The 16,672-nt window shown below is 39.6% G+C and overlaps 2 protein-coding genes across 2 annotated transcripts; one reads left to right on the top strand and one right to left on the bottom strand.

Annotated features, from left to right (window-relative positions):
• Positions 1-2,556: 2,556 nt before the first annotated feature.
• commd5 (COMM domain containing 5) lies at positions 2,557-7,496 on the bottom strand. The gene is made up of 7 exons (XM_028009047.1): positions 7,318-7,496; positions 6,969-7,129; positions 5,925-5,953; positions 5,799-5,849; positions 5,175-5,270; positions 4,932-5,007; positions 2,557-2,988 (listed from the first exon to the last, which is right to left on the bottom strand). Exons 1-7 carry the CDS (start codon positions 7,436-7,438, stop codon positions 2,887-2,889), a joined length of 636 nt encoding a protein of 211 aa, XP_027864848.1. The 5' UTR covers positions 7,439-7,496; the 3' UTR covers positions 2,557-2,886.
• A 65-nt stretch (positions 7,497-7,561) lies between these two features.
• On the top strand, positions 7,562-16,276 carry fam199x (family with sequence similarity 199, X-linked). Its single transcript, XM_028009045.1, has 8 exons — positions 7,562-7,682; positions 8,900-9,087; positions 12,086-12,305; positions 12,395-12,553; positions 12,633-12,794; positions 13,717-13,900; positions 14,066-14,160; positions 14,544-16,276. The coding sequence occupies exons 2-8, from the start codon at positions 8,921-8,923 to the stop codon at positions 14,715-14,717; spliced, it is 1,161 nt and encodes a 386-aa protein (XP_027864846.1). The 5' UTR covers positions 7,562-7,682; positions 8,900-8,920; the 3' UTR covers positions 14,718-16,276.
• Positions 16,277-16,672: the final 396 nt, after the last annotated feature.

Genomic DNA, 16,672 nt, shown 5'->3' with positions numbered 1-16,672 from the left:
GGGCCACAAATGGCACCCTGCGCCACACTTTGGACAGCCCTGGTTTAGATTCATTGCTGGAAGCTGAACATCTTCTCCTGTATTTAGCTCAAACTGCTTCCCTGACCCCTTATGAAGAAAAACGCCCCCAAAGCCTGAGGCTGCCACTATGTTTCACCACGAGGATGTAATATTCAGAATAACATTCTGGGTAACTTTGAGCACATAGAGGTGTTGGCCGGCGTTTGGGATGTCCGATACGGCGATATAAGGAAGAAAAGCTGGAGCAAATGCCAAGTTATCAAATTGAGATAGAGGCCGAGAAGCGCAGGTGGTTTTATAACTGGAACGGCTCTCTGGCGCTCTGAAGTGCAGCCAGTCTTTTGTTGCATAAAAACTGTTTGCATAATTACAAAAAAACACTCACTCTGTGTGACATCTTACTTAACAAGCACAGTTCTGAATCTAGCTCAGTGGAAGTTTCCAAGGGGCTGCTTGCTGTTGCACATCCAACCTATTGCCTTTGTACCTCTGTTGTCCTTCGTATTGCTCCACGTTTTAATGCAAATCCTGAAACTCTATAAAGGCTTCATAACATCAGAGTTGAGCTGAAGGGATTTTCCTCCAAATAATTAGTGTAGATACTATCCTACACTGTATAAGTAGCTTCTCCTACAACCAGTCAGTGGTGCTTACTGCAGTCCCCAAATAAAGCCTGTCTGCTGAAGGAAGTTCAGATGTGTGTGTGTGTGTGTGTGTGTGTGTGTGTGTGTGTGTGTGTGTGTGTGTGTGTGTGTGGATTACATGCGGCGATCGGTCCACCAGAGCCCGTCTCAGTAACTGCTGGTAATATAGGTCGGCCGGTCTGGCCCGTGAACTCAATCCCACGCACAGACAGGAACGCCGACTGACATACCGACAGACTGACATACATGGAGAAACAGACAGACTGGCATATATGCAAAAGAGGACACTTACAGAATCTTATGCAACACACACACACACACACATATGGTCAGGCATGTACTTGACACCCTCAGAGATCCTGCCCTCACACCTAAAAGTTGATCAGTGTGAGGTTTTTGTATGTAGGGCAAACCGTCACAGACTGTCTGAACTTTGCAGACTGGGTTGGAACAAGCGGCTACCGACAGAGTCAGGCCATCACACCAGGTCTAACAGATGGATGCTCATGCTAAGGATTTTAAGGCTTCTATATGTGTCAAGTGTTAGGTTAGGGATTTGTTCAGGACCGTGGATTACGACACATCCTGCAAATACAAAGGAATACCTCGCAATTTTAGTTAACTGTCATTGGACTTTTTTACATTTTGAACTCCAGTAGGATTTGGAAAATTTTACTCCTCTGATAAAGTAGGGAATAATTGTGAAGTGGAAGATAGAGGACATGGTTTAAGCTTTTTATTTTTTATAAATTAAATCTAAGAAGTGTACTTCTTTGTGCTTCGATGTGTACATCTGAGTAAAAATGCCACCTTTATGCCTCTTTGCACATCTAGCAACTGATTTTATTTTTTTTTTAATAGCTAAAGTTCAGTTAGACAGTGTGGAAAATGTCTGTGAACTGAGCCAGACTTTAGAAAGGATTTAAAGGGGCAGTAACCCAGGGCCCCAGGTTTTTATATGAATTATGTTATTCCCTCACCAAAAACATACCTGGAGTGTTGCTTTGATTCTTTATGCATATTTGATAAGTTGTTTAATCTCCCGTGGCAACCGTTCAACAGTGCAAAACACCTGGTTGGACCTAGCTCCGCCTTTGAGACGCAGCCCCTCCTCAGAGCTGCAGTTTCCAAGCTTCTGCCTCTCACAGAGCAGATCTACTCAGCTCCTTCAGACTAGCCACCAGCAATTAGTAAACACCTGCTGGAATCGGCTGAGCTTCACAAGTAGTTTGACATCTAGTATTACGACCGAGTCTTTAATCATGTCATAAATGAATTTATAACCATCTAAGGTATCGGATGGTTAGGAAAATAAAGTTAAAGGGAATAAAACAATGTCCATCCATCCATCCATCCATCCATTTTCTTACACCCTTGTCCCTAGTCGGGTCGGGAGGTGCTGTGTCTATCTCCAGCTAACGTTCTGGGTGAGAGGCAGGGTCACCCTGGACAGGTCGCCAGTCTGTTGCAGGGCAACACAGAAACAGACAGAACAAACAACCATGCACACTCACACCTAGGGAGAATTTAGAGAGACCAGTTAACCTGACAGTCATGTTTTTGGGCTGTGGGAGGAAGCTGGAGTCCCCGGAGAGAACCCACGCATACACAGGGAGAACATGCTAACTCCATGCAGAAAGACCCCGGGCCGGGAATCAAACACAGGACCTTCTTGCTGCAAGGCAACAGTGCTACCAACTGCGCCACTGTGCAGCCCAATAAAACTATGTATATATTTAAGAATATACAGTACGGACCAAAAGTTTGGACACAACAGTGTGTCCAAACTTTTGGTCTGTACTGTATATTCGTATATATGCAAGTGAAAGATTTTTTTTGTTTCTGTATGATTTAAATTTTATATATTAACACAAGCATGTTCAAGCTCAGGCAACTTACATATTATCATATTTTAATCAACAAGGTGAGTTTCTTGACTTGGGTTTTGGCACAACACAAGAGCTGTCTCTAACCACCAACAGTGTTCATGTATATTTGTGGTTAATGTTTAGAAAAAAACAAGAAAAAAAGAAAACATACAGTATCATTTCAAATATTGGTCGTTCTTTCAAAAATAATAATAATAATAATAATAAAGCTGTGGTGTGTTGGATGCCAACACAATCAGAGCAGAAAGCTTTTTTTGTTTTACTTCCTACACTGTGTTCAGACTTCCAGGTTCTTGTTTAAAGAGTTTCTGAGGACATTGGTGAAACTCTTGTCAGTCCTGGATCTTCAGGATGCTCCTTTTTTCCAAGTCGTTCATTTCTTTAAGAATCAAAGCGACGTTGTAACGCAGCTCCTGGAATTTTGATACGGGCACCTGTATATAAAACAAAAAAAGAAAATAAATCAAGAGGTGTCAGTGTAATCGGATGTTGTTGCTGTAATCTCATAGCTCGCTAGATCATATTAGTGATCTAGTTTGTGAGCAGCGGCGGCAGAAAGCGTCGATGCAGCTTCTGTTCTGTGATAATGAAGCCAAAAGAATGCAGTGTGGCGCCCTCTGCTGGCTAAAACCAAAATAAATCAACAAGTCACTATCAAATCTTTACTCTAACAAATCTAATTTTAGATCTTACTGCTTACATACAGCATTATGAAAGAAATTAAGAGCTTTATTGAAACAAAACTCCACTATTTAGAGTGACTGACATTTACTTCGGCTACTGGGTTTTTATGGAGACATAAAGAAAAAAGTCACATCAATGACAGAGATGCAACATTTGACGTTTTTGGTTTTTGTATTTTCTGTAAAAACCATAACAGGTGGAATAAATTAGGAGAGAAAAACTATTGTTTTGGAGAGTATATGTGCTGCACTGAGCAAATGTTACTTCAGCTATTAGCCTGTGATCCCATTATGTAACAACAGACACAGGCTAACATTAGCTTGTTGGCCCGCAGCCAGATTTCTTTAACTTACAGGCTAAATTAAGTGCAGTGAAGAACCAACAATGGACATACAGACAACATATGATCACTTTTTGCTTTCTGGACAGCTGAATGCAACCTGGAGTTGACTTACTTTTGCCACATTTCAGAAAATGAAAGCTGAGAAACAACAAACTTTAATCAAGACTTAATTTAAGACTGAAACACTTCCTTTGATTTGAACAGTTAGCGACTTTCAGGTCAAAATGTAACCTTTCCCACCACATCTAATGTCTTGTCAGCAAATATTAGTTGCATTTTAATGAAAAATAAAAGAGCAGAGTGTTTTGAGATGAATCATATGCCACTTAAAAACTCAGCAAAACTAACTGAAGATGGGGGGTTTTGGGGCCAAATTGACCTGTAAGAGGGGATTGCAAAACTATTTGTATCCTTTGAACCTCCCCAAATTTTGTTTAACTTGATCCAAAAGTTTGCACTTTGCTTTGTTGATCTTATAAGAGCACCCTTTGCAAAAGATGTTGACAGTAAAAGAGAGAAAGTCTGTCTGTCAGGTGACCTGCTCTGTGTTTTCGAGCCGCACAGCTAAAGCTACGCTGAAAGCAGCCGAAACGCGTGTGGTTAAATTGAAAACATTCAAAGTGAGGCTGTAAGTCTATAAAGCAGGAGAAGAAGATTTCCTCCAAGTTTTACCCGCACATGATTAACTGGAACCGACGACGTTGGCTGAAATGTAAAGGGCCAAATTACCAATGAGTCTTATCAAAACACTGCGAGGAAACAAGCTAACGTTAACTTAAAAGCTCAAATGACTGCTCCGGTCCAGGGTTAAAATAGTTTTGGGTTTTTTGTTGTAGTTTAGTTTTACTTCATTAGATAGTACTTCATTAGTTTTACTTCATTAAACTAACATAATTAGACTTTTTGTCTAATTATGTTAGTTTTAATTAGTTTTTAAGACTGTGTTTTATTAGCCATTATTAGTTAAATATCACTTAGTTTTAGTTTCGTTTTTACTAGTTGCAGTAGTAGTTTTGGTTTTTTCATACTTCAGTGATTTATTTTTTTTAGGTCCAAAATTTTAAAAAGTCAAAGTATTGTACCGTGATAATGTTTACATCAAAAAAAACTTATTCAGTTATTGTTGAACAACCAATGGAGTTTGGATGTTTTCTCCCAACATTTGCTGTCGCCATTTTGCGGACTAGCAAAAAGGCTAGGAGGATTAGGAAATGCCGTAATTTGTCAACAAAATAAGCAATTTAAAAGAGCACTGAAGGTAGAAAGAGCCAAAGGGTTCAACTGTGGGTGCATTTATAATATTGTTTTAGTGTGATGTTGAAATAGAAACTGTACGAGTTATTTCAGTACCTCAAAGCGCTGGAAGCTCCCATCCGACAGCTTCAGCTGCATCAGAACGGACGGCTGCAGGGCTCTGGCCAACGAGCTGGGAACACACACACACACACAAACACACACAGACAGTTAAAGGATTCCATGCAGCTTTGAGCTCGTTTCTTTCATTTCTGCTAAATTTTTGTCATCCTTAAATGTTTAGACTTTGAGATTTCACCCACAGAGTATGAAAGTTTGCCACAGAGTTGTTGTCGTTACCTTGTAGAAATGGAAACGTCCACTCTCCATTTGAATTCTTCCAGCGTGGGGAGGTGAGGGTCATTCTGAGAGGAAGCCGCTTCCAGAGCCGCACGTCTGCACACGCACAGAGGAGCGAGACGGAAAAATGCGGCTAAATTCTGACATAAAGGCAAAGGGTCTCGATGGTTTTCAGTAGGGGTGCACCAATTGCAGTTTTCTTGCTGATTACCGATCTATTAAAAATCCTAACCTGCCGATTCCGGCCGGTACCAATTTCTTATTTTTTGTCTAAAATGTTGCTAACTGTAGCAAGATAGTTGATGAGTTGCCAACAGTGAGATGACTATTGTTAACTGAAAACATATAGATCTGATCTGATGGGCCAGTCTGCTAGTCAAACCTCTCTCAGCGCAGAGCACAAAGATTTAAATATCTTTGCCGAAACAGAGAAAATCAGTGTTAAGATCGACTTCATGTGTAAAAATCGTCCGATCACCGATTTCCCAAAATTAGGGAAATCGGCTGGCCGATAAATCGGTGGATCCCTGCTTTTTGGCTTATTCCAACGCGTCCTATTTAAAGGGTACAGCGTGAGATCAGATGTGCAAACGTTTGAATCAAAACGCCACAAAACCCATGTACCGATTTCCAAAAACCACACTGGAAAAATCTGTGATGAAGTCTTCTGGTATCCTAAGGACAAAAAAAGAGTCTGTAAAAATCAGAAAACAGTTCAGCAATGCCTGGAGACGAGACGACAGTCCTTACCTAAGCTCTCGCAGATCTTCCTTAAAGGCCTGAGCAGAAAAAAACAAAAACAAACAGAAAAGTTTCAGTTCATAAACACTAGAAATATTCACCAAGTAAAATTTACATGCTAAGCTAGGGCTGGTAATTAAATGCGGAAACATTGAGCTTTTCATATTTTATCACATTAAAACCACTAAGTTTAAAGTATTTTTCATTTAATTGTATGCGACAGACCAACACAAAGTGGTGCATCGTTGCAAAAGTGGAAGGAATTGTGAAAAGCTGAAGAACATTTAATTTGATGGCCTTTAATAAAATCCAGGGAAACTACTGGGCTAAAGAAGGCAAATACTAAAGAAGACCATGGGAGACACCGGATAGTTTAGGGATGGAGCATGTGTTCAAACGCTGCAGTGAGCATTCTGGACACTTTAGTGGAGAATATCTCTCAGTCAAGTCAAAATAATTAATGAATCAGAGCTATCCATCAGGTTTGACTGAGCCTGATGGGGTAAAATGTTCAGTCTTTAGATGGGCAAAGCTGACAGAGACACAGCACCAAAAAAAACAGCCTTTTGTGAAATATATGCAACCTTTGAGCTGCCTTGTCACGTAAAATTCCAGTAAAAACATTTTTTGGTTGTGATGAGACAGAATGGAGATAAAGTTGAAATAGTATGAATAGTTTTGCAAGGCACTCTCCATACATTGTACGGTATATTATATAGAGGATTGGCATGTTCCACTGTTGCTCAGTCCCTGTTGTGTTGGCAATCTGTGGTAATTGCAGCCAAAAAAAGATAACAAATGAACTCAGACAACATGAAATTACACTTAAAATATTGTCACCGGTGATCATTTCTGCAACATTTTTATAATGTTAAAGTCAAATACTTCAGATGTTTACTCAAAAAAATAATTACCCATTATTGGCTTGAATACTATCTATCAAATAAACCATTGTATGCATTCATTCTTAATCAAATGATGTAATTCTGTAGCAGTATGTAACCTTGTGTCGCATGTTTTCTGTGTGACTGCAGTTCAGTCTGTAACACTCGCCTCCTGTTTCAGTAGGGATGCTGGGATGCGGATGGCCTCTGAGAGAACTCTGTGCATCCCCGCGATGATGTGACTGAGCCTCTCTTGTGGGATGACGCTGCTTTCAGCAATTGACTTCATCACCTCCCTGCAGTCTTTGCCCTCCAGAGCACTGACCACAACTGGACGCAGAACGACAAAAAGTGATTTGCATTTTCTAAGTCAAGAGCGATGAGTTGTGATGTTTATTTGGCAACGTGTGACAACACAGTTTCATAGTACGACATTATAAGGAGCATTTCACACCTGAAATTTGTTTAACAAAGACAGCAAGAGCTACGTTGTTTTAAACGGCATTTTATTCATTTACCTTTGAGGAGTTTTCTAAACAACTCTTGATCCACATCCTTCAGGTTTTTCGACATTGACTCTATTTCCGGTGGTATTCTACCTCCCAAGAAGCTAGAGTCTTTTACGTTGCTTGAAGACATGGCTTAATTTGTTCTTGTTGATTAAAAGAAGAGCAGAATAAAAAGGAAGAGAAGCACAAAGCTTGCTTTTTTTTTTTAGGCTACCTGGTGTTTACGTGAAAACTTCCGGTTTAGGTCACGTGAGGCAGGTTTTGCGTCTTCTCGCTCCCAGCGGAGTCTCGCGAGGACAGCTTAATTCGTCGTGAGAAAAGAAAGGATTAGCAAATGGAGATGGCAGTCATGGTCGCTGTTTGAACGCTGAAAGGTTGGCGTTTTGATGTTTGTCTAAGCTTTTATGTAAACCAGTTTGGTTTGTTTACGGTTTAAAATGATTATTGTTCAGTAACAAAGTTTTTTTTTTTAACTGTCGTTGTGTTGTTTGGTAAGCGCTACGTTGGCAGGTGAAACATTAGCCTCCAGCTAACGGTGTTAGCGGGTGTTTTTGTTGTCATAGGCTTAACGCTGTTGTTAATTTATCTTAAATAACGGTTAAAGGAAAGTTGCACCTTATTTAGAGAAGTTAGCTAATGTAATTTAGCATTTTTACTTAGTGGCGTGAAGGATGCCGATGTGAATGCTAGTGTAGCTTTATTGAGCAATTTCTTCGCATCTCATCAAAACAATAACCAGTTTATAGATATTATTCAGTTCATCCTGTAAGCTATGACATGTGAATACAAAGTTAGAAGATTTAGTAATAGTGTAAAATATGATTCAAAAAGTTTTACTCTTCGTATTGGATACAATAAAATCATATTTTTTTGCTAACTGTGTCTTTTTTAGCCAGTATTAGATACTGTCAAGGTTTTACATTAGCTATTTGTTGAATAATAAACTTAAAGTTTTGGTAAAGTTATTTCCTTCAGCTCTCCCCAAACAATTTTCTTCTTCTTGTCAAGTATTTGCATCGAGATTAAAAGTAAAAATGATTTAAAAATGTATTTTCAAGGATTCATTTTTCAAAATAAGCAGATTCAAATGTCAAATATTAGAAAATCACTTAGCAGGCTTTTTAAAAATTTTATCTGTACCCATTATAACTGATTCTGTAGTGACTATAATAAGCTTCAGGTGCTTTTCTAGAGTAAATATTGTCAAATACAACTGGAGGTAAAATTATTACAAGACTACTCTCATTTTTATGTAATTTTTAAAACTTTAACCAAATGACGTGCATGCTCTTTGGTTTATTCACTTGTTTTGACGAGTTATTGAGAGTTCCTAGTCATGATATATTTACTAAATGGGAATAAAAACATATTTTTTCTCAGCATTTGACTTTTTATTACCAATCAGGTTTTGAGCTCCGATTGATACCTCCCTCCAAAAAAAAATCACTTAAATCTGTAAAAATTCCTGATCCTCCAATCAGCCACTTGGTCTTTTTAAAACGGTTCACTCCCACATGCAAATCAGAACAGGACCGACTGGTGTCTTTACAGCCAAAACGCGATTTGCTCACGTTTGTCTCGTTTGCATCAGGTGCAGCGCAGAAAGCCGGCCATGTCTGAATCTCTGTACGAGAAGTTTCTGGCCCCAGAGGAGCCGTTCCCTCTCCTCTCCCAAAGAGCCAACCTCAGCGATGTGGGAACGCTGGACGTCAGCGAGTTCAGCTGTCAGCTCTCGTCTTGTCACAGAACAGACCCTATGCACCGTTTCCACAGCAACAGGTGAGGAGAAAGCGTATTTCTGTACGCGGAGAGGTATGGGCTGCCTACCGAACGCAGCACAATGTTAAATCACAAAGCGGTCACATGATTACTAAGACAGTTCCAATAGATGAAAGTCTATAGTTAACAAACATTCAACTTGTCTCTATAGATACGCAATAAATCAATGAATCTTGTGATTAATTAAATCGACATCAATTATTTTCATTTTTATAATTTATTGTTTTTCTCTTTTCTCTCTTTCTATCAAAAACTGGATGACAAACATCTTCAGTCTGGTGTTTTGGTCTCAATCAGCTCTTTCTTTAAAGAACTTTTTTTACAGAGACTTTATAGTTGATTTTAGTTGTTTTTTCTGCTGTTTTGTTTATTTATTTTGGATATTTAAAACGTCTTCCAGTTTCAGTGTTAAATGTTCATTACAATTTAAAGTTTATTCATCTTTGAGAATGTGCTCTTGCATCATTACGCCGTTGCTAATTTATTGCTTAAAAATGAGCTCAAAACAACAATATTTTCGTTTATTCCAATGACTTCTGGGGCAGTGTATTGTCCAGGAACATTGGTTATCATGACAGGCCTGGTTATGTTTAATCTGATTTGGTAACAATGTGGAGAAAATGACAAAATTCTACATGTTCAACCAGAAAATCTTAGAAAACGTCGACCATTGTTTAAGCTCCTCGCCCTGCCGGCTTCACATCCACAGATTTCTTCAAGAAAATTCTGCCTGATTCAAATACTGAACTCATCCCTCATTTGGCATTTTTTTAAACAAGCTATTGACAAATCTAAAAGAGCAATCTGGACAAGATGCTACTGCACAATTACAGGACAATCTTTAAAACTCCATTCAGCAGCAACATCACTGAAACTGCATAATAAAAACATGTAGTTTTTATTATCCTCTACTCTGGAACAAACGTCCAGAAACCAGCACAGCTGCTGAAACACTGATTTCCTTTCAATCAAGGTTAAAAACCTTTTTGCTTACAGTTGCATTTGATTCATTTCAACTGAACATCATAAACTGTGTGTTACTTTTATTTTTACGCTGCTTTACTCATTTGCTATTTTATTTTATTTTTAATCGTGCAAAAAAACTTAGAAATGAATGAGGTACAACAGCATTTAATTTCCTAATAAGGTATTTTTGAATTTGAAATGCTTTGTTGCTGAAAGTGTTATATAAAACAAAACAGTTCTTCCCTATTTAGAGCACATTAACCTTGAACTCAAACAAGTATTTTGTGTTTGTTGTCTTTGCTCTGTGCCTGTATCTTCTCATTGAATTACCACAGTTCGTTTTTAACTAGAACGTAAACAAACCATAAAGTGATATTCAGCAGTGAGTCTCACATCAAATTATGTTTGTTGTTGCGTTTTTTTAAATGTAGCTTCAGTCATTCCAGCTGCACCCATTAGCTTAGCTTCTTTAAATTGATATACAATAGTAACCACATAACATTTACTGTTAAAAGATGGTATATAACAATTTTCATTAAGTGCTTTATCACATGTGCGTTGGTGAAAAATATTTTTTGGTTTGGCTGCTTCTGTTTTTGTTTTTTAAGCAGACTTTGATCAGGACGACTCCATTATCTGTGGAATTATTTCTGATTCTTATAGTTTGTCAATTGGCACGTAAACAAACACAAACACCGGCATGTAGTCAGTCTAGCACAGCAGTGAGGCCTGCGTTCGAGCCGTCAATAAAAATCTCATTACATAACATGCATGACGTGTGTCAGTGTGAGGTCATCTGGTGTTATTGGTTCTTGGGAAGAAAAGCTTTTGTGATCAAAACACCGTTGAGGGGCAAATTAGAGACACGATGACTAAGAATGAATTGCTTATTAAAATTAATGAAAAGGTTTCGTCTACTGAGCTCCTGGGAGAAACTCTTGGCTTATAGAGACGAGCCAATGGGAGTATAAATCAGCCACTGATTTTCTTCAGATGAGGAATTGAAAGGTTGCTTCTCTTATGATGTTGTTTTATTTGCTTTACTATTAGATGTTTGACCAAGGTACGTCTATGCATGTCTGGAAGTAAATTAGATCTGTTTCTCTTGCAAATAGGGCTGAAAAACCGATCACTATAAAAGGGTTTATGATAGTTAAATATCTGAATATAAATATAATATAATATAAATATAAATATCTGAAACACAGCCAAACTGGTGGTGTTTTTGTTCCTGTTTTATGCAGTTTTCCCTCCATGTTGTGTTTTTTTATTTTTAAGCAGTTATGAGTCACAGTGGCGAAACCAGAAACTGCTGCTGCACCAGTTACTCAACAGGTTGTTGCTAGGTAACCAAAACCATGAGTTAGTTGACACCACCAACCTCAAGGTTTCCCCCAGAAAACTTGCTACGCTCGGTAGTTGGGCACGAGGGCAGTTATTCTTCCAGTGACCCGTCGTGTTTTTGAGTTAAAAAATGTTTAAAGTTGACAGGAAACATGAAAATATCACTTGGTAATCATGTGTTATTGAAAGATTGAAGGTTAATACCTGAACACCAACTATAAAGACTTAAAAATGCAAACATTTTAAAAAGACTTGAATTAAGAAACAATTCTTAGCCTGGTGGGGGCACAAGTAAAGCCTGGTGGCCCTCCAGGCTTATAATTCATTGTGGGAAATCCTGAACCTTGCTTAGCTAACAGTGAGAGGTTGAGCAGATAAGGGCTTTCCTCTGCCTACATTTCCCAGAATGCTTTGTGGTTTTGGATTGGAGTTCAAGGAAATTCTTGACCATTCCATCAGACGTATTATCGATCCATATCGATCGTGATTCTAATGTGATACATGTCGTTGTTCATTTTTTTATACTTCTATAACTAAACTAATCAATAAAGCAATTAGTGAACCAATTTTCAAACTATTTGCGTCCCGTTTAGCATGTTCTCTGCGTTATAAGCTCATACCTTACAGGAAGCCTTGTTCCGTCAGAACCTGTGTCGCATTGTGACGGTCTGCGGGTCGCTCTGTGCAGGTGGAACCTCACTTCCTGTGGGACCAGCGTAGCCAGCTCAGAGTGCAGCGAGGAGCTCTTCTCCTCCGTGTCGGTCGGCGATCAGGACGACTGCTACTCCCTGCTGGACGACCAGGAACTGACGTCCCTGGATCTGTTTCCGGAGGGCAGCGTCTGCAGCGACGTCTCGTCCTCCATCAGCACGTACTGGGACTGGTCCGACAGCGAATTTGAGTGGCAGGTGGGCTTTCAGGAGGTCTCTGAGGGCAGATATTTATTTCTTAGGCTGTCTTTACGTTTCCGTGTGGATCTTTTTGTTTTCCTCACCAGTTGCCGGGAAGCGACTTTGCCAGCGGCAGCGACGTCCTGTCCGACATAATCCCAAGCGTGCCGAGTTCACCGTGTCTGTTCTCCAAGAGGAAACCGAAATCACACACCCACCGCAACCTGGACGAGCTGCCCTGGAGCGCCATGACCAACGATGAGCAAGTAGGAAAAGAAACACAAAACTGTTTCCCTGTCAGTCGGAACAAAAAAGCTAAACGTGCGGTTTTTGGGTCCCGTCCAGGTAGAGTACATAGAGTATTTGAGTCGGAAGGTGAGCACAGAGATGGGCCTGAGGGAGCAGCTGGACATCATCAAGATCATCGACCCGTGCGCTCAGATCTCTCCCACCGACAGCGAGTTCATCATCGAGCTCAACTGCCTCACCGACGAGAAGCTCAAACAGGTGAACTACGCTCTGAAACACGACAAAGTTCCCAAAAATACAAGTTTTAGGTGATTTAAAGCTTTTGAAAGTGCTTGGTTTCTGTATAAAGTCCTTGATATTGTGTAATCAACTTCAATCAAACATTTGATTCAAAGTGTAGATTTGAAAAATGTTACTTTCAGATGGAATCAGTTATTTTCATACAGGTAATAAAAAGACACATGCATCTTTTTTTCTTGCTCTCTGAAGTTCAGTCAGACTAAACTTTCCTTGTAGGTTTGTTAGAACTACTAAAATTATTTCTATTTGCTAAATGCCAGAAAACTTAGCAGGAGCGTTTTTAGAGATGTTTTTATTTTGTAGCTTTTTTTGAAAATTGAATTGAAAGCATTTAATTTGAGAAGGAAAGTCAGTTAACTTAACCCGATTTGTTTGGATTGTTTCAATGTAATGGATGTTTGTTATTCCTAATGGATCAATGACTAATTGATCTGTGTAACTGAAATTAATTCTGACTTATATTTTTTATGTCAAAGTTATTGAAATTGGAGGATTTTTCTTTTCCAAATTAGTGTTTTGTTCTCAGACCAGTCAGGTTCACAAAGTGAAACATTTCAAAGCATAAGCACTACCAAAACAATATTATTAATAAGAGTAATAAAGGATATCATGCAATAGTTAATCTGTATTATTTCTATCTCTAAAGTGCAGAGCTGGAAAAGTTTGAAAACTCTTGAAAATAGTAATAGTGGGCTTGAGTTTTTATTGTTTTTATTATTTATTGAAAGACAGTTTAATAGCTTCAGTCCATTTCATTCCCGAGTCGTTCCATCAAGTTCTAACGTAATGCAGAGAGGGGAATTTTTTTTGTTTTGTTTTTAGCTATTAAGTACAAAATGACCTCGAAACGCTGATCATTTTTTGCCTGTACCGGTACCAGGTGCGGAGCTACATCAGGGAGCACAGCCCCCGGCTGAGAGCCAGCAGCACCAGGGAGGGCTGGAAGAGGAGCAGCCACAGCAGCGCCAGCACCGGGGGGGTGAGCGGCGTCAGCAGCAGCAACGCCAGCATGGTCAGCTCCGCCAGCTCCTCCACGGGCTCCACAGCCTCCAACTCTATGGCCGGTGAGACCCAGGAACAAACGTGGCCGACCTGAATTCCCAAAGCCTCCATCGGGTGCCTCTTGTTCCGGGTTTTTCCTGAACAGATTTAACTCGACAGGTCAAAGCAGTTTCAGTTCCTTTAGAGCTTCTTGCACTTTTCCGGTAACAGTTTGCGTCGTGTTCCAGGTGGCACCGCCTCAGCCTGCAGCGGGAGCAACATCAGCAGAGCTCACAGCGACGGAAACCTGTCGAGCGCCGCCGAACGCATCCGAGACTCTAAAGTACGAAACTTTTACTGGTTTTAAAAATGCTTGTTTTTCTAATACTGGTGTCCTACTCCTCACAAGTGGTGGCCCGCCAGACTTATAATTCACTGTAATAGCTGATCTTTTTTCCCTTTTTTTTTCTTTACATGTTTCTATTGATATTTTTGTTGAACTATCTTTTCTCATGAGCTCCAAAGATAACGGTAATTTTATTTATATAGCACATTTTCAGCAACAAGGCAACACAAAGTGCAAAATGTTCCAATCAAATGAAGCATGTTGTTAAAGCTAAAGTTTAAACCTAAATCTGCCAGGACTCAAGTGTATAGAAACATGCTATAGCAATTTGTGATTGTGAATATTGTTTTATCTTTATTTTATTTACCTCCTTGCTCCAGAAGCGATCAAAGCAGCGGAAGCTTCAGCAGAAAGCGCTCCGCAAGCGTCAGCTGAAGGAGCAGCGGCAGGCGCGTAAGGAGCACCTCAGCGGCCTCTTCCTGAACGAGGAGGTGCTGTCGCTACGGGTGACTGAGGAGGACGGCCACGGAGACGACCTGGACATACTGATGTGACACCAGTGAACCAATCAGTGCTCCCTCTAGGCCTGCAAGCTTTCAACCTAACCCGACGCGTTTCGTGCGCTTGGCAGTGTTTCGCTTCCAGTGGTCTACGACTTTAGCTCGACGTGTTAGTGCTTCTACTGCAACGCTGTAATGACGTTCCTGACGCTTTGAGAAAATACCGATCACGGTTTAGCCTGCTTAGCACCACAGGCTAGCTGACACACAGCTAGCAACAAGAGGACTGCTGCTTAGAAAAGCATTTATCAGCTGATCCTACTAGAACCTCGACAGACAGGAGGGCAGATCAGGAATCACTGTTTTGTTTTGTTCTTTTCTACAAAATGCTCCATAAAAACAGTTCTATTATTTTTCTTTTCTTCAACATATTTGAAGTTGCAGTATGTAACTTTTTAAATGGTTTTTACATATTTGTTAAAACTGTCTGTGACGTGACAGTGTGGTACGAGACGGATAACGTGAAAAAAATCAAGGTCCGCCCACCATCTGCAAAAAAACAACCAATCAGGGGCCAGAGGAGGGTCTTATTGCTGTCAATCATGCTTGTGTATCCACTTGATGAATGTGCTAATGGCGGAAACTTTTTTCTTTAAACAATAGACTTCATAACATAAAAAACATTCAAATGTAATGGCAACAATCATTTTACATTTAACTTTTTTATTTTTAGATAATATATCTTAAATATTCCCCACTGACTAATAATACACTTAGCAAAAGTATAAACAATTGGGCTATCTACTTTTAACAAAAGAGTATGCAAGTAAATGAACAGGGAAAAAAACTAACTAAAAAACAGTAACATTAAGAATTAAAAGCAAATGAAAATAGAACATGGGGTTTATGGTGGAGAAACAACTTACTATTAGAGAAAAATCAATTATCTGCTGTCATTGGTGGCCATGCTAACTAACATCGGCAATAGCAAACTGAGCAACCCCAGTAAAACTAAGTTAAAATCAAAAATAAAAGTAAAACTTGGGGCTAATAGCAGAGAAATGACGCACCGTGACAGGAAAACAGTTTATCCACCTTCATTATTGCCCATGCTAACTAATGATAGCATTCATGACAGAGTGCAAGGGGGAACTGTAAGCAGTACAGGATTGATTGACAGCACTAAGACCCTCCTCCTGGTCCTGATTGGTTGTTTCTAAGTGGTGTATTTCTGCAGTGAGTACTGGGGAAAAAGGCAGAAGAGTTTTTTTCTTTTTCACAGGTTATGCGTCTCATACTGTCACAACATACTAACATACTTACATGTTTTATCAAACATGTACAAATATTTTTATAAAGGTTCCACACTTGCAGCTTTAAATCACGTCTTTAAACGGCATGCTTGGGTTGCAGCAGCAAACAAATTTCTGCACCACGTTTTGTGACATGAAAAACAGAGACCGCCCACATGTACAGTAAGTTGAACCCAGACTGCAGTCAGTCTGGGTTCAACTTACTGTACATGTGGGCGGTCTCTGTTCTTTTTATTTCCATTTTGTTCAGCCTTTGTTCTGTCAGAGTTGAAAACAAACGGTTCTTCATTCTAGAGGTTTCAAACGAAGTGAGCTGGTCTGTCTTTCTCTCTGCTGAGCCAAGGCTTAGAGGGAGCACTGAAACCCTGCATGTTTAAACCGCTCTCCCCCCATGGGCCAGCAATTAGTTCATTTTATATCCTACACTTGCTAAAATGGCTCATGTTTCTTGTAAATAGTAACTCTAACATCCTGCTTTGGTGGCGGCTTCAGCTCAGTTTGCTTTGGGTAAAATTATTGGTTATTAGAGCTTCGACTCTTTATATTTGTCCCTTATTATGCTTGTGTTGCCGTTTTTGTGGCGTTTCATCGCGTTCTGAAACTCTGACGTTTGTCTTTGGGTGAGCGTGAGTCAATGATTTGAGTCAAAAATGTCAGCAGACATAAAATTGTATTCTACTTTTTCCACATTTCAGC

The sequence above is a fragment of the Xiphophorus couchianus genome, chromosome 23, assembly GCF_001444195.1.
Source record: "Xiphophorus couchianus chromosome 23, X_couchianus-1.0, whole genome shotgun sequence".
Taxonomy (NCBI): domain Eukaryota; kingdom Metazoa; phylum Chordata; class Actinopteri; order Cyprinodontiformes; family Poeciliidae; genus Xiphophorus; species Xiphophorus couchianus.
This window is presented reverse-complemented; position numbering and strand designations above follow the sequence as displayed.